Below are 24,108 nucleotides of genomic sequence, written 5' to 3'. Positions count from 1 at the left end.
TTGTATTGAATTACATTGTCTTTAAAACACACAAGCAAATACAAAAACATGTTTTTAATTTAAGCAAACTAAGGCCCAAGTCTATTCTTATGTGTAGCGTCTTTGCATATCATCTTAAAGTAGTCATACTTATCCTCCAAATCTTCGTTAATACGCAAAAATAACCTTTTATTCATCTGAAATCGGCGCCTAAAAATATTGGGGTCGTGAACCGATGTAGGGTCGAAATAATCTTTCATCAAATGATCATTTGCGGCTTCACAATCTCGCACAACACATTCCCTCCTCAAGATCGGGAGTGGGGGAGAACGGTTAACATGTTGCAAGGCGTTAATCACGAGGGCACACGCTCGTAACCGTTTCTTCCTCCTCCGCAACTTCTTCGTAAGAAAACAATTTTAGTATAGATTGATGAATGAATCTTCGGAAGATGGAGGCGAACACATTGTGGTAAGGAGCGTTTGTAAAGACTAAAGAGTGTTTTTGGTGAGTTGATTGGGTGTACCGTAGAATGAGTTTTGTGTATAGTTTATTTATCTATATGGGTATGTATATATTGAGAGAGTTAGAAAATTAATTTGAGCCATGGTGAATCCACTGTCACTTCCCCTGAAAGTCGCATTCATTCTCTCTTTCTCCCTCACCACCATCTCCAAACCCCCCAATTTCAACTCCAAGAAACCCTCCGCTTCTGCCGGAGACATACTGGCACTCCTGGGCACACCTCAACAAGCTTTATCTGTTGATCCTCAAGTTGCCGCTCAACTCAAATCATGCTTCAAATTCCTCGTTCCCTTTAATCCCACTCTACCTACTCTTCCTTCCGAGTTGACTCAGTCGGAAATTAGGTTTCCACGGCGGATGCTTCATTCGAAAGTTAGCCGTGAGAATGAGCTCGTGTGGTCACCGCCCGCACCGGTGTTTGAGATCGCTCGACTTGCTTTTGATTCTGGTGCTGATCCGGCCTCTATTCAACGTGCCCTTGATCCAACCATCATCTATGTCAGTCCTTTATCTTTCCTAACTTTTCTTAATAAATACACAGCAATGTACTCTTTTCAGTTAGGCCATCCGTAGTCATAAAGCCTCTTGTGGGGCGTTATGCGACACGTGTCGTGCCACGTCACACAGGTGCTTTATGGGGCGTTATATCATTAGAGCCCGTAGTCATAAAACCCCTACCCATCATTACCTAATTATTAATTTTCGTTTTTATTAATTAATTATAAAAACCCTTAGTTTTTTGTGATTGGTCAAATTTTTGAAAACAACCTCCATCATGCCGCTATATGCATGGCGCCTCCCCCCAAAAATCCCCATAGCGCCGCCCGTCGTGGTGTGCGGGGCGCTATGGGGCGTTATAAATCAAAAAATGGCCAAATAACCCCCCATTAGAGGGGGTCTTATTAATTGAAGACGAAAGGGTTGGGTACGTTACAAACCATATTTATCCTACATTTATCCTTCGGGCGTGACAACATATTTTAGCACTTAGAAAAAAGTTAAATTAGGACGTAATAAAATAATACATACATAAAAGTAGCACTTTTGAATTATATTAGCACATGAAAATTAATCAAGATAATTGATTTTAGCACATATGTGAATGATATTAGCACTTTTCTTTATGAAGAATTATATCAGCACATTGAAAACAAAAGGAAGATCCAAACAAAGAATTAATTGCTTGTTAGCATAATTATAGGGAATTCAATATAATTGATATTATTTAGGTTATTATTTTACCATTTCTCAATAATTTGTTGGATGCCACATGACACTTTTTAAATTGTTGGTTCTTACAGTTTGTATACAAAATGTGGTTTGCATTTGATCCTACTCCGGAAATAGTTATCTTAAAGTTGTAATTTGAATGGACCACTACTATCAACATGGTAGATACTTAGGAAAATTGTAATCTTGATTTGCGTGTATGCGAGGCGTTTGTTATTGAAAAAAATATGAATATTGGATTTTAATAATCCAAACTATTAGCCGTTGGCCGACAACGGTCCCAATTTCAAAAATAACCAGTGGTGGTCCCACCTTTTCACATATTGTAAACTAATGGACCTTTACTAACATAACCTTAATTTCTTTTTGTCCCCTTATCGTTTTCGGTTTAGTAAAGGTCCATTGATTTACAATATATCAAAAGGTGGGACCACCACTGGTTATTTTTGAAGTTGGGACCGTTACCGGCCAATGGCTAATAGTTAGGATTATTAAAATCCATTATTCCAAAAAAATATTCATTGATTGTATTTTAGACTATGGGTGGGAAAGATTATACTAGGTACTTTTCTATATCCCTTTATTTTTTTACCTAATTTATACATTTCTTTTTATTTTTCTACCCAAAGTAAAATTAGATTACTCGTAGAATTAGAATCAGCAAAAATATGAGTAATTATTTTTTGTAAAAAAATAAAAAATTCTGCAAATATTCAAAAAAAAATCTGCAAAAATTCTACAAAAAATCTGCGAAAAATCCACAAAAATATGCAAAAATATATTAAAAAATTCTACAATAATTCTGCAAAGTTATAATCTATATAAAAAAAACTTAGGATCTATAGGGTAATAGAAAAAAAAAACTTAGAATATTTCTCCAATATTCTACAAAAAATATTATAAAAAAACCATATAATCTATAGGCTAATAGTTGGTGGATTTGATGGTCTACATTGTGTAGTTCGTTTGAGGTTAATATCTATAAAAAAAAAAAAAAAAAAAAAAAAAAAAAAAAACTACTTATATGTACAGAATATTGGAGAAATAATCAGGATTAATAAAATTGAAATAATTAAAATACTTAGGATCTTTTCTCAAAACTCAAATTTCAAGAATTTCGAAATTTGTAACTTTATTTTATAAATTGCTTGAGTTTAAATAAACTTGTTTGAAATTCAAACTTTCCACCAGATTACTATCACTTAATCGATATAACTTAGGGGAGTAAATTAGTGAATTTATTGTTTTATTTTTTTATGAGCTTAGTTTAAACACCTAGACAATTTCAGATTATAAAAAGAAAATAAAACGGAAAAAATAGAGTTTTTTTCCCAAACTAGTGTAGATTATATGGTTTTTTTATAATATTTTTTGCAGATTTCTTTTTAACTTTGCAGAATTATTGTAGAATTTTTTAATATATTTTTTGTGGATTTTTTGCAGATTTTTTTTGTAGAATTTTTGCAGATTTTTTTTGTAGAATTTTTGCAGATTTTTTTTGAATATTTGCAGAATTTTTTTATTTTTTTACAAAAAATAATTACTCATATTTTTGGCTGATTCTAATTCTGTGAGTAATCTAATTTTACTTTTGGTAGAAAAATAAAAAGAAATGTATAAATCAGGTAAAAAATTAAAGGGATATAGAAAAGTACTCAAATATGTAAATATTTTTCAAAGTACCCAAATAGGTAAATATTTTTTGTATATACACTAGTTTGGGAAAAAACTCGATATTCATCATATCTAGTGAGATTTGTTTAATCAATAGTCTAATTTGTTCAAATAGTCAAAATTCATTGTTCAATTGATGGTCAGATTTGAAAAACTCAGAGTCTCAGACCAACAATCTAATTTGGTTAACTACATCGCTCATCAACGCATCATGTGATGTGCGCATTGAGATTGTAATTTAAGCCAATGTCACAGGTACCTGATGTTGAAGGATCAAATGAAGAACGATGTGAACTTACAAGAACTCCTTATGGAAGGCGCTTTATAAACGAGGTTTGCACCAATTACCAAACGAGTGTTCAGTGTGAGAGATTGAGCACATGAATTCTGCAAAAAGTTGCTTATTGTTAATCATCTTGTTCCTTAAACATCTTACAGGAATTGAATTCATACATGGCATTTTTGTTCAAATTAATTGCTGATCGCGGCCCTGAAGTTGGGTTGAATGTGTCATTGAATCGATTTGACTTCTTTCATGGTCATCTTTTCATTGCTGCAGACGGGCGAGTTGGTATATTGTAAGTTATTTAGCACATTAGCACCCACTATTATTCATAAGAGATAAGTATGAGTTATTGAGCATATTAAACAAAACAAGGTGATAATCATATACGTTAATATATCTCTTTTTATTGTTTCTGTTTGATCATAAATAGGATAATGTTTAGATACACCATCATTTACATCGAGTCGTTTACTATTATTGTTCATAGAGTAAATTACGTTTTTGGCCCCTGTGGTTATATCACTTTTACTATATTAGCCCAAAATAAGAATTTTTAACATATCTGCCCCCATGGTCTAGAGATCATGGGGGCCAAAATGGTTAGTTATAGAGACCATGGGAGCCAAAATGGTTAGACTTAGGGGCCAAAATGGTTAGTTATTATAGAGACCATGGGGGCAGATATGTTAAAAATTCTTATTTTGGGCTAATATAGTAAAAGTGATATAACTATAGGGACCAAAAATGTAATTTACTCTTGTTCATATGTTTCCAGGTTTCATGCTAAAGAATATCCGGCATATGATAAACAAGTCTTTCCATACAACATGGGCTATTGCCAAAAAGGTATAAACTTTAACTTTTATGGTGTTACATTTTTTGTCCCTCATACAACATGCTTCATCTGGCTACGTTTTCAATCATGTTGTAATTTTTTTATTGTTATATCAATATTCTATAAAAATATATCTGTAAGTCTAGTTTTAAACAGGTTGACGCAACAGGGCCTGTTTAAGTAAACAGGTTAAACAAGTCAACCTGAACACGATCCATTTTATTAATCGGGTTAAAAAGGTCAACCCAAACACAACCTGTTTAATGAAATGTGTCAAACCCGAACATGACCCATTCAAGTAAACGGGTTAAATAGGTCAACTTCTACTTTTCTGTAGTAATTTGGGTGCAGTTTCTCTTGATGTTTCTTTGTCTCGAGGTTTGCCCTCACTTTTTCATATCATTTGCTGTTTGTTTCTAATTTTAAAGTTTCCATATTGTTTTGTGTTCTCAACTTTTAGCTTTTTTTTTTCTTTTTTTTTTTAATTTCATTAGTCGAAAATTAAAATGATGATGACTTCATTAGATTTTGGTTTAGTCATTAGCATTTGATTTTGGTTTAAATTTGGATTCTGGTAATTCTTTAAACTTGTTTAACTGATTGTGTTGGTTTCATTATGGATTCAGTTTATATTGTTGTCATGGGTGGTAGATGAAAACCTTCCCTTCCGAAAAAGACGGTCACCAATGGTGGTGTCGATGGTTCATGTCAAAAAGGAAACCGAAAAATAATCTAGAAAAATAAAAATAAAAATAAAAACATGAAGCAATTTTTTGCTTGTCTATTACTCCATCATTCATGCTTATCAATTGTGCTTTCCTTTCAGGCTCGAATGTGACGTATGATGACTCAATGAATCTACGCAACATTTTGTGGTTAGCCCCTTTGCCAAGTAACTCCACAAACGATTGGTCCGCACCTGGTACTACCTCCTCCAAAAATAAATGTATTATATACGATTACATAAACTATATTATTGAAGTTATAGTGTTTTTGTTGTTTTATTGAAGTTATAGTGCTTTAAATGTAATTTTTGTCATATCAACTCGACCGATTTACCTACTCTATATAGAGCAAGATTACCATCTCTAGGAGCTAGCAAATAGCAATATCAAAGAATGTGATAAAAGGTTGTAAAGAAGACTTGTGGCAAGTTAAAGTAAGTTTTGTGTTGTTTCTGACTTGTTGATTACGTCATTAACAGGTGTGCTGGTGGTACTGGATGCACATCCCGGAGGAATCATCTATCGGGATATCATACCCAAATATGTAAGCTACGCAAGAACAATATATGAAGGTTTGAAGTTTACATTACTGATGATTGACTTTGACTACTTGTTCCGTCACTCATTTGGGCATTATCTAAAATGCGTTATTTTTATTGTTCTTTTGACAGAGTATTTTGGGGAGTTAGTAGTTGATGTTAACTACCTAAATGTAGGAGCTGCAGAGCCCGACTATCAGATATTCATTTGCTAACATTTGATCCTTTTCAGGTCAGTTGTATACTATATAGACAGGTCAAAACGAGAAGTTAGAAGTGTGTCCGTTGGGTCGGTGAGTCAAACACACAAGCTCATTTCGTTATTTCTGTTTTGAGTTTTATAAATAATAAATGTGCTAAGTATGAATACAATGAAATACAGTTTCTCTAATGATCAGATTAGGAGTTTTTTTGTCTTTTTTTAGATACACTTTGGTCAACTTTCAACCGTTTGACCCCTATCTATCTGAGCGAAAAAACTTTATTGTCACCAATTTGACCAAAATTTATAAACTAGATCGACCCATTCACGAATAAAAAGGTTAAAATTTTGATATCATATTCTTGTGACTTGCAGAATGTAATTGTGATTCTTGTTACTTGTTTCTTTGAAGGTTGCATTCAATATGATCACTTGAGGATTCCAAATCATGATGCTATGAGCTCGAATGATGGGAGTTTGATCATCATTTGGAAAATGTTGTTGGGTGGCGTCGTACTGAGTCATGTGTTGGATATAGTCCATTAGATGAAAAGTTTCATTGTCCTTAGGAAAAGGTTTTAGGCAAATCGCAATAAGTCAGGGTTTCTGTGTTATTTAAACAATGTTGTACAACTCATACAAAACATCTGTAATAAGCATGGACTAGCATTATTAAGGAAATCTTATTTATAAAAATATGTATTACAGGGGTGATAAGAAAAACCGATTGATATACAGAAACTAATGGTTTAGCTTAGTATTTTTAATAGAAATGGTAAAAAAAAGATTCCATTGCCGGGAATCGAACCCGGGTCTCCTGGGTGAAAGCCAGATATCCTAACCGCTGGACGACAATGGATTGTTGTTTCTTATTTTGAATGTAATTTACAAATATGGAATGAAGAGTCAAATTGCCATAAGCGTTGATTCAACCTTCTATATTTCAGAATTATGGTTAATAACTTTTTAGAGAGTAAATTACTTTTTGACTCCCCGTGTTTTAGTGGTTTTAACCACTTGAGTCTAAAATCAAAATGTCTAACATCCTGAGTCCCTACCGCTCTTTTTGTAACGTTTTGAGTCCAAAAGGTTATAAAAAAGCATCTAGGGACTCAGTGCGTTAAACGTTATAAGTTTGGACTCAAAATGGTTAAAACCACTAAAACATAAAGATTCAATCAAAAATTTTTATTAGATGCTAATAATGAAAACAAATGTGCCAACCTATGTATTATTATATATTAAACAAAATACTATTCACTGTAAAATATATTCCTAGATTATATCTCAAAACTCAAAAGTAAAAATGTTAGATATCCAACTAAAAATATGCATAAGTTATACACTCTTTAGGTCAAAAATTGTTCTAAACAATATATTTATTCAGTCTGATCTTCCTCTTTCTTTCTAAACAATATGAAGAACAAGAGGCTTCTAAATTTCCAGTTTTAGACTTTGTAAAAATGACATAACTGCCCCTAAAACTATGTAGAAAATTGCACATAACTTTTCCTTCAATGCAAAAAAACTCAAATTCCCGATTTTCTAATAATGTGAGATATGACTGTATAGTGGAACTAGTTTAAGTTCTCGTGTGTTATACGGGTTGTATAAAGAAAACTACTCCTTATAAATATATTGATTTAATAATTACACATATATATAGATGTTACTATACTCATGAAGAGGTATGGTCCCAATTCCCTGCCTACATGGCAGGGACCACACCACTTTTGAGCACACGAGGCGTCCACATCAGCGTAACAATCCAGAAGCTTCTAGAAACTTCTAGAAGACTCGCAGCTGGCACCAAAGATGTTCTATCCGACATAAAGGACAACACGTGTCACCACTCGCAGAACGCCACGTAGGCCTGCGACGAATCAGGGAGCAGAGCCGACAACCCCAGTACGAGGTATCCAGCGTGAGCGAATGTAAGAACGCCACGTGTACCACTACACCTGCCATGACAGAGCAGACCAAGAGGATATTCCTCTTGGTCGGACAGCTGGCACGCGCTCACAGCTGGCACAGCTGCTCCTTCCTTCTTCACCCTCCGGCTATAAATAGGACCCTTCATCATTCAGGTTCAGGATCTTCACACTCTATACTCGCTCTATACACACACTGTTTATTTCCTCTCAGAACAGTACTTATTCTCACGCCGAAGCCTGGTTAAGAGGGAAAATCCCCTTCTCCCCTCTTAACGAGACTAACGGTGTTTACTGTTTTGCAGATCTCCAGCCATTGTTACGAGCAAGAAAAGAGGTTGAACCCCACAGACGAAATAACCCCATCGGTAAACCCTGTGCAAATCGGTGTTTCATCATTGGCGCCATCCGCTTTTTGCAAAACCAATCTCATCTCTTTTCTCTACTGAAAAAACACTCGTCAAAATGGCTGAACAAACTCCCTCACACCCAGTCGACGGAGAAGTTTCTTCCTTTGAACTCGTTTCGGACACAGCACACGTCCAAAGGGGTCAAAGGAACGAAACCATCCAAGAGGGACAACTGAACAATGATTTTCCTTCTATCTTTGGGAGTGTGTCCAGGGTCGTTAACCAAACCATAGCTGGACCCACTTTCCAAACACCACCAGCACGGATCACCACTCAAACCACAAATGGAGCTGTTTTCCAAACGCCAACGGGGGTATTGCACCAAACACCCCCGCCGATGCAGACTCTAAGCCATGGAGCAGGCCCCTCTGCTCCATCGAAACAAGCACAACTCAACTACTCTGCACTTTTAGGGCTACCAGAAGGAAAAACTCTTGCCTCCTGGTACGCCAAACAGATGGCGTCCATAAACCTCGTTTACACGTAGCTCAGCGCACAACAAGCTCTGCTCCAAGCGCAAGCTAACCAAACAGCATTCGTAACTCCACAACCAAGGTCTCTGAGCACACACACGGCTCAGCAGACTAGCGCGTGGAACTTACGTCCAGAGAAAGGACCGGTGCAAAATGTAAGAAGACCCAGTGCGCATGACACGCGCGATACCTATGCCGAAACAGAAAGCAACTTCGTACAAAACTCCAATCTACAACGAAGACCGATCCAAACCCGCTTAGGCGCGCGCAACATGAACACAGAATGGGAAGAAGAAGAAGAGGACCCAACATACAAGGAAGAAAACTCGGTGTTCAGCAGGCTTCATCCGGAACACGAAGCATACAAACCAACCAAGCGCGCAGGGTACAACCCAAAAGCAGAGCATGATTACACCTTGAGCTATCGTCCCGAGGACATGGCTGAAAATTCAAAATTCATCAGAGAAATCGCCTGCGCCGCGATCGACAAAACGAAGTTACCACACAACGTGGGAAAATACAACGGGTTGACAGACCCAGATGATCACCTCCAGGTGTTTAAGGGTGCAGGAGCAACAGGTGGATGGAACTTACCAACCTGGTGCCACCTGTTTGCTCAAACATTCGTCGGCGCAGCGCGCATTTGGTTCGACAATCTACCGGCAGGTAAAATCAAGTCATGGGTCGATTTCCGAGAAAAGTTCCTAGCACACTTCTCTCAGCAGCGAAGACAAGCCAGAGACCCCGGCGACTGTTTAAACATATGGAGAAAAGACTACGAAAGCGTAGAAGACTTCATTACAAGGTACAACAAAGAATGTTTAGAAATCGGAGATATACCAGAAAAGATGATGCGCGCTCACTTCATGAGGGCAGTCAAGTGTGACGATTTGGTTAAAAGAATCAAAGGGCGAGACGGAGGACCCAAAGATTGGGAAACCTTCATAGAAGCAGCCAAAACCATTACGCAGACAGACAGTTGACCGGTGACGACCACCGTCAGCGCACAGACCAAAACACCCTCTGAAGTCCTAGCTACAGAAAATCATCAGTTCAAACCACCCTTACAGATACGCAACAAAAGGGGACAAGACCCAAATCTCTTCTGTGAATTCCATAAAGATACGGGCCACTTAACTGACGATTGTTTTAGTCTAAAGCAAGAAATCGAAAGAGCCCTAAGAGACGGAAAGCTCACCCATTTAGTCAAAGGCGGGAAGCGCGATTACCGCCAAATACAAAGAAGAGATGAGGGGCCAGATAACAAAAAGCTCAGAAAGCTAGAAACCCACATGGTGCAAGGAGGTCCACGAAGACCAAGGAAAAACTACAACAAGCGCGCGCAGGATGACTCATGGCGCGAGAAACAAGTTATTTTCCCAGTTGTTAGAGGGGGTCCAAGAGAAAAACGACCAATAGTCATTCCAGGTGTGATTGGCCACTACCAGACAGACTACATTTTCATCGATCCGGGGAGCACCGCGGATATCATATACGAACAGTGGTTCAATCAATTCGATCAAGAGGACAAGGCGCGCTTAGAACCAGTCGATTACCCACTGACCGGTTTCTGTAATGAAGCCGTCTTTCCCCTAGGGCAAATATCGTTCCCGGTGTTACTTTCGGACGGAAGAAATTCAAGAACTGAAGAGGTCACATTCATGGTACTGCCGGCGCACTCAAGGCATGACATCCTCCTAGGAAGAGAATCCCAAGGAGACTTCAGTATGATCGTCTCCGCACCACATTCCGCTGTTGGATTCCCCACTGAAACAGGCATCGCGCTGATATATGCAAGTAAGGAAGTTCTAGCAACAGACGAAATCAGACCAGCCAAAGCAAGCAAGCCAGCACCGCGCATAGAAGCAGAAAAATGGGTACTGAACAGCTCGTACCCAGAACAAACAGTCACCCTCGGGCCCGCCATGTCTGATTTAACGCGCGCGGCGCTCAAGAAATTACTGCACGAAAACATGGACGTGTTCGCCTGGACACCGGCTGATATGGTTGGTGTTCCACGGCATATAGCAGAACACCGTCTGAATGTCTCAGAAGACGCAAAGCCGGTGGTGCATGCCAAACGCCACCTAGGCGATGTCAAACACGACACCATGAAAGAACAAGTGTTAGAGTTGCTAAACGCAGGAATCATCAGAGAAGTCAGATACCAAATGTGGGTAGCAAGCCCAGTATTGGTAAAGAAACCAAATGGCAGCTGGAGAATGTGTGTCGACTACAAAGATTTAAACAAGGCATGTCCCCGCGATTGTTACGCTTTACCAGACATAGACGAGAAAATCGATTCTCTGGCAACATTTCGGTGGAAATGCTTTCTGGATTGCTACAAAGGGTACCACCAAGTTCAAATGGCCGTTCAAGACGAAGATAAAACCGCATTTCGCACGCCAACAGGGCTGTATTGCTACACCAAGATGCCTTTCGGCTTAAAGAATGCAGGCGCAACATACCTAAGGTTGATGAACGAAACATTCAGTGACGCCATTGGTAAGTACATAGAAGTGTACATGGATGATCTGGTAATCATGAGCAAGGAGGAGAGCGCGATGCTGGCAAACATCCAGAAGACCTTCAATACGCTGCGCAGCGTAAGTATCAAGCTGAACCCAGCAAAGTGCTCATTCGGAATGGAAGAAGGGAAGTTCTTGGGCTTCATCGTCACAAAGGATGGTTTTAAGGTAAATCCAGAAAAGGTCCAAGCCATAGAAAGGATGCCCTCACCAGCAAACATCAAAGACATGCAAAAACTAGCAGGACGATTAGCCGCACTCAATCGTTTCTTAGCTAATCACGCTGCAAAATACTTCCCATTCATCAAGACCTTGCGCAATTGCATGAAGAAAAGCCAGTTCCAATGGACTCCGGAAGCAGAGAGTGCGTTCCGCGAGATGAAAGATTGCCTCATAAGACTGCCAACACTAACCGCACCAAACAAGGGAGAACCTTTGGTACTCTACCTGTCGGCTTCCGACAGGGCAGTCAGGGTCGTATTACTCGTCGATCGTCAAGGTATTCAAACACCAGTTTACTATGTGTCGCGAACCTTGACCGATCCAGAAACTCGGTATGCAATCATGGAGAAGCTAGTCCTTGCGCTGATTCACGCTTCAAGATGGCTGCGCAGGTATTTTGCCAATCACGTCATCCATGTGCTAACAAACTACAACATTGGAAATATCCTTGCAAGGCCAGAAGTATCAGGAAGGCTAGCTAAATGGGCTATAGAACTGGGGGGTCATAATGTGGTTTTCAGACCAAGACCATCAATCAAAGGCCAGGTCTTGGCAGATTTTATGACGGAAGTCCCAGACGACAAAGACAGAGAATGTAAAGCGATGGAGAAAGCTGAGAAAAAGCAAACAGAGGAGCCATGGCTGTTGTACACAGATGGTGCATCTAATGAAGACGGAGCAGGCGCAGGACTAACGCTGGTAAGCCCAGACAAACATGAATTCACATACGCCATACGCCTGGACTTCAAAAGCACAAACAACGAAGCCGAGTACGAAGCCTTCCTGGCTGGCCTGAGATTGGCAATCAAAATGGGGGTCCGACACATCGAAGCGCATGTGGACTCCATGTTAGTAGCAGGCCAAATCAACGGTCAATATGAAGCCAAGGGCGATATAATGGCACTTTATCTCAACCAAGCGAAAACGTTGCTACAAACCTTCTATTCCTACAAGGTGCACCACATAAACCGAAGCGAAAACAAGCCGGCGGACGCATTAAGCAAGCTCGCATCAACAAGCTTCCAGCACCTAGCGAAGGACGTGCGCATAGAGGTTTTAAGCAACCATCCGTTCCACTCAGAGAAGTAAGCGTTATCCAGACAGGAACAACGTCCTGGATGACGCCGATAATCATGTACTTGCAGTCTGGGATACTTCCAGAAAACAAAGCTGAGGCGCGAAAGATCCAATACAAATCAGAACACTATCAGATGGCAGATGGGATACTGTACTGAAAGTCGTATCTTGGCCCACTGCTACGATGTGTTGACACCGACGACGCAAATTACCTGATCCGGGAAGTGCATGAAGGAATTTGTGGTATCCATGCCGGGCCTCGAATGGTAGTGGCAAAGGTGATGGATGCCGGATACTACTGGCCCGGGATGCATCTTGATGCTGTGAAAGAATTGAGAAAGTGCAGTGGCTGTCAGAGACATGCGCCAAAGACCATGCGCCCCAAGAACGAACTAGTACCCGTGACAACCGCATGGCCTTTTCAACAATGGGGCATAGACATGGTAGGCCCTTTCCCAGAAGCACCGGGGGCAGTCAAGTTCATAATAGTCGTGGTGGACTACTTCACCAAGTGGGTAGAAGCAAAGGCGCTTGCATCAACCACATCGGCAGTCGTCAAACGATTCATATGGGAACAAATCATATGCCGGTTCGGCTTACCTCTCCGAATCATCACCGATAATGGAACTAACTTTGCAGCAGACGACCTCGAACGATGGTTCAAAGAACTACACATCGAGCATACCTTCTCTTCGGTTGCGCACCCGCAAGGGAATGGTCAAGTAGAGGCAGTCAACAAAAGTATCGTTGATGGTATCAAGGCAAGGCTCGGCGAGAAAGGAAGAGGCTGGGTCGACGAACTACCAAGCATACTGTGGGCCCATAGAACAATGCCAAAAACAAGTAACGGTGAAACGCCGTTCAGTTTGGTCTATGGGTCTGAAGCTGTTATCCCAGCAGAAATCGGGCTGCCATCTCCAAGGATGCTCTCCATGAATGTAATCAACAATGAAGAAGAAAGGAGGATCGACCTAGACCTCCTAGAAGAACGGAGAGAGATGGCAGCAGTCAACGAGGCCAAATACAAAACGAAGCTGGAGAAATATTACAACTCCAGAGTCCGAGTCTGCACTTTTAACCCGGGAGACTATGTCTTAAGGGACAATGAAGCCTCCAACGCAGAAAAGCCTGGAAAACTGGCTCCCAAATGGGAAGGCCCGTACATAATCGATGCAGTGCTCGGCAAGGGAACCTACAAACTACGCACCATCAACGACAAAGAGGTTCCACGAACCTGGAATGCCCAACAACTCCAAAAGTGCTACATGTAACACAACCATGTAATCGTAAAGGGCGTACAGCCAACACATTTACTTTAATACAAGAAGTGTTTGGCTACTTTTATTTCATGCAAATTTCTTGTCATATTTATTACTTTGGGCGTACACGAAAACATCAATGGCTCGACCATAGGAAACGTTGTAGACCTCCAAGGCTCGTCACAACCAAGTGAACAGCCGGGTCAGAAACACAACCAAAGCCTACAAAACGCCAAAACATAACTTCGTGCCCACATAAACACGAAAATATCGATAGCAAGGTAACTAAACATTGTAATGCTCCCAAGGCTGATCACAGCTGAGCTCACACAATAACCTGCAACTCGATCACTTCGTATGTCACATGCAAGCGCACATGTTCAAACGACAGAATAAAAACGTTGTAGTAACACAACATCACCTGTCAGCGCCATCATTCATTCGTGACACCTGATCAAAGTAATTAAACATGCACATATTATGACGATAACAAAATTCGCATAACCAATAAAAAGCGATAAAACATTCACAAGAATATCAAGTACATACACCCACAGGTATGCAAAATTGAAATTGTCTTAAACAACCAACATTACAGGCCTATCCATGGCCATACACGGCGCACAGGCCGGAATCCATCGATCAAGTCTAACTGGTGCAGCACCTCTCGCTGCATCCCCATCTTCCCCCAAGGCTTTCTTCAACAAGGCAACCCCATCTGGTTTCCGAGACAACTTCTGTGCCGCCCGGACGACAGCAAAGTCAAGAGTTGAAAACACCTTGTGCTTAGCAGCATAAGCACCATCACAATCTTCCTTATACAATGCAAAGTGATAATCTTTTTCCTTGTTGATAGATGCAGCCTTGCCTTCAGCGTACCCAAACTTACGACCGCTATTATAACCCGCTTGGCCCAATTCAAACATGTACGTGGCAAGTTCAGGCGAATTTAGAATACGGTCAGCAAGCTGCATAAAACAAGGCAATCAAATAAAAAATCGCAAAAACAAAAGAACACGAAAGAGCAAAAGAAATTACCAGGGGTACACCACGAGAAAGCAACCATCTGGTGTCAGCAGATGTTTCCTCAGCAAGGAGTTCTGCTGCTTGACTTTCAGCAGTCTTTTCAACAAGAAGGTGCTGCGCAGCCTCACACTCAGCCACCTTCTGCTGAACAAGAACCTCCAACTTATCGATCCGATCAACATACTCTTTCTCTTTTTTCTCGGATGCAACTCGAGCCTGCTGAGCCTCTTCAGCAAGATCTGCTTTTTCACCAGATAACCGCACGATCGCATCACGTTGAGATTGCATCTCAACATTCGTGCGCGCGCATGCGGTTTCCCAATCCTTCTGCTTCTGATCATTCAACAGTTTTTGCTCTTCAAGCTTCTTTTCCGCATCAGCAACCCTCCACTGCAGGCCTTTCTTTTCCGCATTAAATTTTTCTTTCTCTTCAGCAAACAACTTTTTCGACTCCTCAAACTCAAGAGTCTCTTCCCCCATTGACCGCCACTTGCGAAGAATTTCCTGAGAAGTAGCAAAGAAATTAACTCCGGCACGAACGTGATCGTCCAATAGGGCAAAACGATTGCGGTTCTTCTGAAACATCCTCTCAGCAGGAGGAAGAGACATAGCAAAAAACTCGTGGCAATTATTGACATCATTCATCCTGGAGCCCTGGGTAAGGTTCCAGCGCGGGGCATGAGGCAAGTCATCACAAGCTGGATTACCCCAAGAATCAGCAGGGTCATGTTCAAGCTGCGGGCTGCGCACCACGCCAGAAGTAGCCCCACCTCCACCAGGAGGACGTTTGGTATAAATGGTTTGTTGTGGAGTTGTCTCACTAGACTCCATCTCCACTTCAACACCCTTACCTTTCTCACCTCCACCATCACCTTCAGCATCAGCACCTCCTTCAACCACTCCCTCAGTAAAACCTTCACCACCCCTCGTGCTCACATCAACATCGTCACGAGGAGGGGTCAAACCAACTGTCCTCGATGGGGGAGAAGCAGGTGGCGTAATTTGAGAAATATCCACCATACGAGGTTTCTTGCCAAACTTAGACGTTGTCATGAAACAGAAATCAAAAACAACTCGAGGAAAACGAAAAGACGACAGGCAAATTAAAGGCCAATTACCAGTAGGAGGGGCAGATGCAGCATAAAGCTCCTCCAACAGATTCCCACGACCCCCGCTAAGAACACCAAGGTCAATCTCAGATTCAGAAGGTGCTGGGGGGGCTTCCTTGTGAAGTTTTGCTTTTTTAGCAACAAGAAGAGCAGCGGACTGCTCATCAAGCTTGCGCTTTTGATCCTCGAGGGCTTTTTTCTTCATGTGCTCAGTAAGAGTAGCACTGTCTTCAGGATCCGACTGTTGACTCCTTTCACCAACCCCTAGGCCAGGCAACGTGTCAGAAACTACCACATAATCTAGACAAGGAAGTATAGAAGGTCGCTTACGAGAAGAACCAGCAGCTTTCCCCTCACCCTTCCCCTCCCTCCTCCCAGACCTATCAGTTCTCGCTTTTTTCCTCGACTCCAACTGAGTAGAAGGATCAACGGGCACCTCTACATCGTCGTCGTCACCAATAACCTCATGCACGGGTTCAACAACATCACCCTGCGCGGTACCTGCACGCGCGCAACGAGAGGTTAGATCTTCAAAGTTTTGGTCAGAACTTTCACTTGAAAGAACAAATGACTTCCTCGCGACTCGGCTCGAAAGGGTCATTCAAAACACCTTCACCTATAACTTCGGCGACATATCTATTCAAGCTCTCATCTGTTGGATGCAAAAAACGACCCCGGATCTGGTCTAACCACGTCGGCTTCCCTTCTGCTTGGATAGCTTCAACCATGGCACCCGCCGCCTTAGGGTCCAAGACATTCAACAAGCTATAACCAACTGCAATAAGGCAAGTAAATGAGAAAACATAATAAACATAGGGGAGAATAATTCAGCGGTAACTTACGAAAGAAACATACATTTACCCTGGAAACTGTATACGGGCTGACCCAATGGATTCTTGGGCACCCACAACAAACTCATCCCAGCACCAACCAAGGCCATCTCATCCAGTTGGGAAATAGCAGTCGCTTTCTGGGTTATCCTCTTAAACCAATCCTGAGCAGCAAAGTCCGCCATAACATCCACCTTCGGAATCCCTTGATTCACATGCCTATACGGCATATCTATTGGAATTACACCGCGGCGGATATAGAAAAATTTCTGTTTCCAGTCATGAAGACTCTTTAACGGCACAGAGCAAACCGGAGCAACACCCGTTCTCGCTTGAAAAGAATAAAAACCATTGGCGTAGGTAACACTATAGAACACGTTAAACATCTCAAAAGTAGGATCAATACGATAAGCCCTACAAACGTATTCAAAATGAGTAATGCGTGGAAGCCCAATCGCATTTATCTGAGAAATATGAAGTCCGTAACCCCTTAGCACAGCAGCAGTAAACTTCGTTATCGGTAACCGGAAACTACCCTCCCGGAAAAACGCTGCATATAAGGTGATATAGCCTGGAGGGGCATCTAAAGTAGTAGATCCGGGAGGAGGGTACTGAGCTCTCCACTCAGGGCGGAAGTTCATACCCCTTACCAGATTCTGAAACTCCTCCTCCTTCCAACCAATAATAGCCTGGTCCGGACCAAGAGGGGCTTTCCCCCTATGTTTTCTTTTCTTTTGGGTGGGATTCCTCTCAGACATGGTACAAGTACCAAGAAGTAAAAGATCTGAACTCAAGAAAAATATGGAGAAAGGGAGAATAAGGGGAGAAGATAGAGAGAAAATCACAGTTGAAATTTGAAAATGTAAAGGAGAAAGGGTAACCGCCTCCTATTTATACCCATCGCATTTAATGCGATGGGTAGTGGACCGTCAGAACTTTTAAAAAGCAACCAATAAAGGAGTGACACGTCAGAAGGGAGAGAAGACGTCAGCTCTTTTTTCGGGAAGCATGGGCGACAAGGCCGCCTGACGTGACAAAAAGTCACTGAAAAAGCAACTGTTCACCTCCGATAAGACAGGGATGTCAGACAGTCACACCAAACATTTCCCCATAACCACCAAACTTCCACCAGAAGGAAACATCAAAGGGCCAAAACCCATGCGCCATGCGTCCATTTGGCTCACTTTTTCAAAGGGCCAAAACCCATGCGTCATGCGTCCATTTGGCTCACTTTTTTCAAAGGGCCAAAACCCATGCGCCATGCGTCCATTTGGCTCACTTTTTTCAAAAGGCCAAAACCCATGCACCATGCGTCCATTTGGCTCACTTTTTTCAAAGGGCCAAAACCCATGCGCCATGCGTCCATTTGGCTCACTTTTTTCAAAGGGCCAAAACCCATGCGCCATGCGTCCATTTGGCTCACTTTTTTCAAAGGGCCAAAACTCATGCGCCATGCGTCCATTTGGCTCACTTTTTTCAAAGGGCCAAAACCCATGCGCCATGCGTCCATTTGGCTCACTTTTTTCAAAGGGCCAAAACCCATGCGCCATGCGTCCATTTGGCTCACTTTTTTCAAAGAGCCAAAACCCATGCGCGATGCGTCCACTTGGCTCACTTTTCCTAAAAGGCTAAAAAACTCCACGCGCCGCAAAAGCTCACTACTTTCATAAGTCCAGAATCCCTCCTAGACGATCAACTCAACTAGAAGGCACACTGGACTGGGGGGACTTGAAGAGGTATGGTCCCAATTCCCTGCCTACATGGCAGGGACCACACCACTTTTGAGCACACGAGGCGTCCACATCAGCGTAACAATCCAGAAGCTTCTAGAAACTTCTGGAAGACTCGCAGCTGGCACCAAAGATGCTCTATCCGACATAAAGGACAACACGTGTCACCACTCGCAGAACGCCACGTAGGCCTGCGACGAATCAGGGAGCAGAGCCGACAACCCCAGTACGAGGTATCCAGCGTGAGCGAATGTAAGAACGCCACGTGTACCACTACACCTGCCATGACAGAGCAGACCAAGAGGATATTCCTCTTGGTCGGACAGCTGGCACGCGCTCACAGCTGGCACAGCTGCTCCTTCCTTCTTCACCCTCCGGCTATAAATAGGACCCTTCATCATTCAGGTTCAGGATCTTTACACTCTATACTCGCTCTATACACACACTGTTTATTTCCTCTCAGAACAGTACTTATTCTCACGCCGGAGCCTGGTTAAGAGGGAAAATCCCCTTCTCCCCTCTTAACGAGACTAACGGTGTTTACTGTTTTGCAGATCTCCAGCCATTGTTACGAGCAAGAAAAGAGGTTGAACCCCACAGACGAAATAACCCCATCGATAAACCCTGTGCAAATCGGTGTTTCATCAACTCACAATTGGTTACCGTAATACAATTATTAACATATTTTAACAACCCTCCCCCCCCCCCAAACTCTTTAGGGTGTAAGGGGTGCATGCCTAATGAGATGGGGGGAAATTTCCACCCACCCAATCATATTGTGCCATATCATTTCCCCTCTCATTTTCCCCTCTTGCCCAAAAACACAAGGGTGGTTCCCCCCAAACCATTTTTTTTTATAAAAGGGATGATTGGTTGAGAAGATACTAGGCCCCACCACTTACCTCTCTCCCTCAAGTTCCCCGCAAGCGGCAACAACTCACCGCAAAAATCTTGCCCCGCGTGGCAAATGATTGATGGTGGTGGACTCCCCATGCGGCAAAAGGTTTTGCCGCTTCCTTTGCCGAGATCACCCCGGACACCCTTACCGAAGATGGGACCATCTACTTGCCCTTCAATTATGGATGCAGTCACCTACACCTGTAAATGACACATGCGTCCAACCCGGCCCCTGAAGAAACACAGAACTAATTTATGGGTGGATTAGTTTGGTTTATGTTTCTACCATAAAGGTTAATCTTCTTATTACTTTCCGAGCTCCTTGATGATTCGTTAATCCTGCAAAACAGAACCCTGTTAGCTCGTTAAGAGGGGAATATGGGGGTTTCCCTCTTAACCAGGCTCCGGTGTGAGAATAAGTATCTGCCTTGAGGAGATTAAAGTGTGTAAAGAGTGAGATTAGAGGGAATGGAGTGGTTTAACCTGTGAATGAACGGTCCTATTTATAGCCGGAGAGGTGTAAGAGGATGTGGGTTGATGGGCCTTGGGCCGGAAGGCGACAACATAGCGGATATGTTCCTTGTCTAGTTAGTGTCGACCGGTAATGGCTTCTAGAAGTTCTTCGGTGCTGGCGCACCGTGATTGGAGCCACGTGTCACTGTTGTCGGCCTTGTTGTCTCTCTGCCATCAGCAGGTGAGTGGAGATCATGGGGCAGGTGTCTCTGCCCTGTGATTGGTGCCACGTAAACGTCCTTTAGTACTTTCTGTCTCCTGCACGTCAGACGATCATGGAGCACGATTGAGCAGAGCCTGAAGGACGCGGATTGGCCCTTTTCCTCTGCCACTTGTACCTTGAGAGCCTTCTGAAATAGCCCTGCGCCATATATATGCGCGGCCCTTGCTGAACACGGAACTAGCCCGCGCATGATACAGGTGATTGGAGGCTCTTATTCAGAATGCTAAGTGTCGAAATCAATGCTCTTTCATGTTTAAACCTTGTGCGAGGTCAGTCCTTACTAGGGTAACCCGCGCGAGGTTGGATTGAAAATCTTACTGATTAAGGAGTATGGTCCTGCGCGCGACCTGGAAGAAGGCCTGCACGGCTTTTTAGGACCATACCCCTTCAAGTCCCCCTAGTCCAGTGCTGCACCATGCGCAATGTAAGTGGTTGGAGCTCTGGACTTAAAGAAAAAAAAGAGAAGTGTTAATGATTTGAAATGCTTGCTTGATCCTGGTTGACGGCGCGTGTGTAACTGCTTGTCAGTTACTATGACGCGGCTACCAAGTTTGGCTCTTGGTGATTCATTGCCTGTAAGGTTGAAGCGCGCGGGGTTATTGATTAATTGTTGCTGATGCGCGGCCTTAGTAGCTTCTGCATGAAGTTTGTAGTAACTTTGGGCGGGAAAACTCTCGAAATTTGAATTCTGACGAGTTGGTGCAAATGTCGTTGATGGCGATGTTTGAGTTGACTGCTGATACGGTTGTCAGCAAGTTGTGCCTGACGGTTCGGCTTTCCGTCAGGCGAGTGGGGCCCACTCGCGCATGGTAACCGTCACTCTGATAATCCCGCCTTACGTGGCGTTCTGTTATTGGGCATGCGCGCGGTGATCACGGCACGTTTACCCATCACATTAAATGCGATGGGTATATATATCTGATGAGGGGTGAAGGTAGGTCACTTTCCCTTCTCCTACTGCCGCTGTTTTCTCTCTTTTCTTCTTTCATCTTCAAATCTTCAAGTGGTCTGTAGCAGATTTTTGAAGATTCTTCATCACATCTTCAAGTTTTCAAGTGGTCTGAAGCAGATTTTTGAAGATTCTTCATCACATCTTCGAGTTTTTTCCAGAGCATTCAACGTTTATACTCGTGACTATGGCTGAAGAACATCAGGAAGAGAATCCTGGTGAGGAAGGTCCCGTTCCTGTCCTTAAGTGGGACTTAGGTTTATTTGAGCAGATCACATGAAGTTTTCGGTTTCCACCGGAATGGGATGCTCGGTATCCCGGCCAAAACCAGACGGCCGCTGATGCACCGCCGGGTTACATCACCCTCTTTGAAGACTTCTTTCATCAGGGCAACTTCCGGTTGCCGGCGACAGACTTCATGGCCCACGTTCTGCAGTTCTATGGGTTCCATATTTCGCAAATGAGTCCGCCTGGCATGGTTAGGGTTCGACACTTCGAATTTCTTTGTCGATCCCATGATATTAAGCCGACTGTAGAAAGGTTCAGGGTCTTCTATCAACTGATCAGAAACATGGGCTTCTACTCATTTGCCAGTCGGGGGGCTACGAAGAAGATACTTCTAAATCCTCCTAAGAGTTTCCATGACTGGAAACCGAAGTTCTTTTTTATTCGCGAGGAGGTGATATCGATTGCCATGACCTTCCGCGCGTGGTACGAGCCGATTTTGAAGGAGGATCTGGCGATTCCTAAGACGGAAGGTTGGTATATGAAGTTTACTGCCACCCCAAACCAAGTGTTTGGTGAGAACGTCTTGGTAGCGGCGCGGATGAGTGACCAGTGGCCGGCAGATACCAAGGACATTCCGATTTTGAAGATAGAGGTTAGTTACTTCCTTAATTTCTTTGATTTCTTGCTTTGTAGCCTGTGCTTAACTATGTAATTTCGCGTGTAGAAGCGCATCTGTGGCAAGCTACCTTCCCCACCTTTGGTGGGTCCATGGGCGTGCACCCGCTTAGAGCAGGGGAGGAATACTGGTATGACCAGATTAAAGGTCATTTCATGTATCCTGTTGTTGATGTTTTCGACGATCCACCTACTGCAACCGAAGGTGCGCATATACCTAACCCTCAACCTCTGCGCACTTTGACTTCTGTTGGGAAAGAGATTGTCTATCTTTCCAGCGAGGAGTCTGTCGGATCTTCCAATGGAGAGTTAAGTTCCTGGTCTACCATCTTTGCAGGTGTGCTGCGCGACTTGGGTATTGACCCCGAAGAGATGAAGAAAAAGACCAAAAAGAAGAAGGTTATCACCATCGATGCTGATGTGACTAGCAAGAAGGGTGGGAGCAGCCGCATAGCGCCTGGTGCTGCTGATAAAGGCACCCTACGCTTTCGTCAGAGTAACTTGGAAGATTATGTGATTATCAGTGACTCACTTGAAGGTTTGTCGCGCATAGGCGAGAAGAAGATAGGAGCTGCTGGTTCCAAGAGCTCAGGGAGCGCGGGTTCTCGCTACCCAAATGCTGGCGCTACTCCATCCTCCATCGCACATGATGAAGAGGAGGAAGAAGATGAAGAGGAACTTGCTGCCAAGTTGGTAAGCAGGAAAAGAAGTAGAACTGAGACTACAGCTGGTGTGTCTATTGCTTCGAAGGTTGGAGGTGTTCCCTTGACCGGCAAACAGAGTAACCTGCGTTCTCTGTATAAATTTTCTCCTGGTTAGTTTCTTTGTTACCTTGCTTTCTTCGCTGTTCTGTTTATTTAACACTCTGTTTTTGCAGAGGCCAAAAAGAAGACCCCTGAAAAGAAGGGTGTCGTCATCACAGAACCCTCGGAGCCGGCGCAGAAAAGGCCCAAGGTTACCATCAAACCCTTCAAGGAGAAGAAAACTGCTGAGGAAGGGAAAGAGAAGGAGAAGACCAAGGAAAAAGTTTTTGAAAAGCCTGTCGGAGCTGATCTGAAGGATACCGGGGCCGCTGTTGCAACTGCGAGCGAGAAGGCGCAGGGTCCGGAAATTACTCGAATCACGGGGCTTGACCAGCCCCATCATGAGAAGAGAAAGGAACCTGAGGTTGAGAAACCAACTGAACCCTCGCCAGCTAATGCCCCCGTTCAGACTGCTCAAGTGACTTCTACTACTGGGGGGTCCGGTTCTGCTCCTCGCAAGGAGAAAACTGCTGCTGCTGGTGGCGCGAGTTTCGGTGGTGCTTGAGGGTTTATACCACAAAGCATTGGGCCAAAGGATACCCTTGGTGATATTTATTACAAAACTTATACCGAGGAGTCATGCGGCAACGCTCCACAGTAGGATACGTTTAAGGAGTTCGGCCCGTGTCGTGATTGGTTTTTAAACTCTTTTCCTCCCGGTGAGGTTAACCGGCAGAGAGCGCGTACTCACGATGGGCTGTATCAAGCGTACGTGGTTGGAGAGGCAAATACTCGCACCGCCAATCACCAGATTGTTCGTGAGTGGCGCACTATGGTTAAGGAGCGGGCTGAGTGGGAGAATTATCGTGAGCGCCTTGTGAAGCAGGTGAAGGAGTTTGAGAAAACTAATACTAAATTTGATGAGGAGAAAGCCAAGTTCGAAGCTGATAGGAAGTCAAAGGAATGGGGCCGCGAGGGCCTTAGGGGCAAGCTTCCCGCTGCTGAAGACCTTTTAGCGAAGGAGCGTGCTGATTGGAAGAAAATCTGTGTGAAAGACAACGATCGTATGTACGCGGCTCGCGCTAAAATTACCGATCTTGAGGGTCAAGTTACGGAGTTGAAAGGGAAGGTTGAAGATGCGCAAGCTGCTAAGGAGCAAGCTGAGGTGCGTAGAGCGTTATCCTTTCTTGTTCCCGTGTTTTTTGCTTGTAGAACTAAGTCTTTTATCTTTTGCAGGCTGATTTTAAGGCGCAAATATCCAGTAAGGATAAAGATCTGGCTGCCAAGGAT

General features: G+C 43.1%; 1 protein-coding gene and 1 non-coding gene across 3 annotated transcripts; one reads left to right on the top strand and one right to left on the bottom strand.

Moving 5' to 3' along the window:
- Positions 1-563: 563 nt before the first annotated feature.
- LOC110890442 lies at positions 564-6,691 on the top strand. 2 transcript variants are annotated; one of them, XR_002564494.2, is made up of 8 exons: positions 564-1,002; positions 3,664-3,741; positions 3,847-3,986; positions 4,470-4,540; positions 5,356-5,451; positions 5,734-5,826; positions 5,926-6,086; positions 6,408-6,691. XR_002564494.2 is itself a non-coding variant. In XM_022138052.2 (8 exons), exons 1-7 carry the CDS (start codon positions 586-588, stop codon positions 6,006-6,008), a joined length of 978 nt encoding a protein of 325 aa, XP_021993744.1. In that variant the 5' UTR covers positions 564-585; the 3' UTR covers positions 6,009-6,025; positions 6,408-6,691. The 2 variants fall into 2 exon arrangements, 1 of the variants encoding a protein (XP_021993744.1); XM_022138052.2 differs by having other exon boundaries at positions 5,926-6,025.
- A 91-nt stretch (positions 6,692-6,782) lies between these two features.
- Positions 6,783-6,854, bottom strand: TRNAE-UUC. Its single transcript has one exon. It is a non-coding gene; the product is annotated as a tRNA-Glu (tRNA).
- Positions 6,855-24,108: the final 17,254 nt, after the last annotated feature.

The sequence above is a fragment of the Helianthus annuus genome, chromosome 11, assembly GCF_002127325.2.
Source record: "Helianthus annuus cultivar XRQ/B chromosome 11, HanXRQr2.0-SUNRISE, whole genome shotgun sequence".
Lineage (NCBI taxonomy): Eukaryota > Viridiplantae > Streptophyta > Magnoliopsida > Asterales > Asteraceae > Helianthus > Helianthus annuus.
This window is presented reverse-complemented; position numbering and strand designations above follow the sequence as displayed.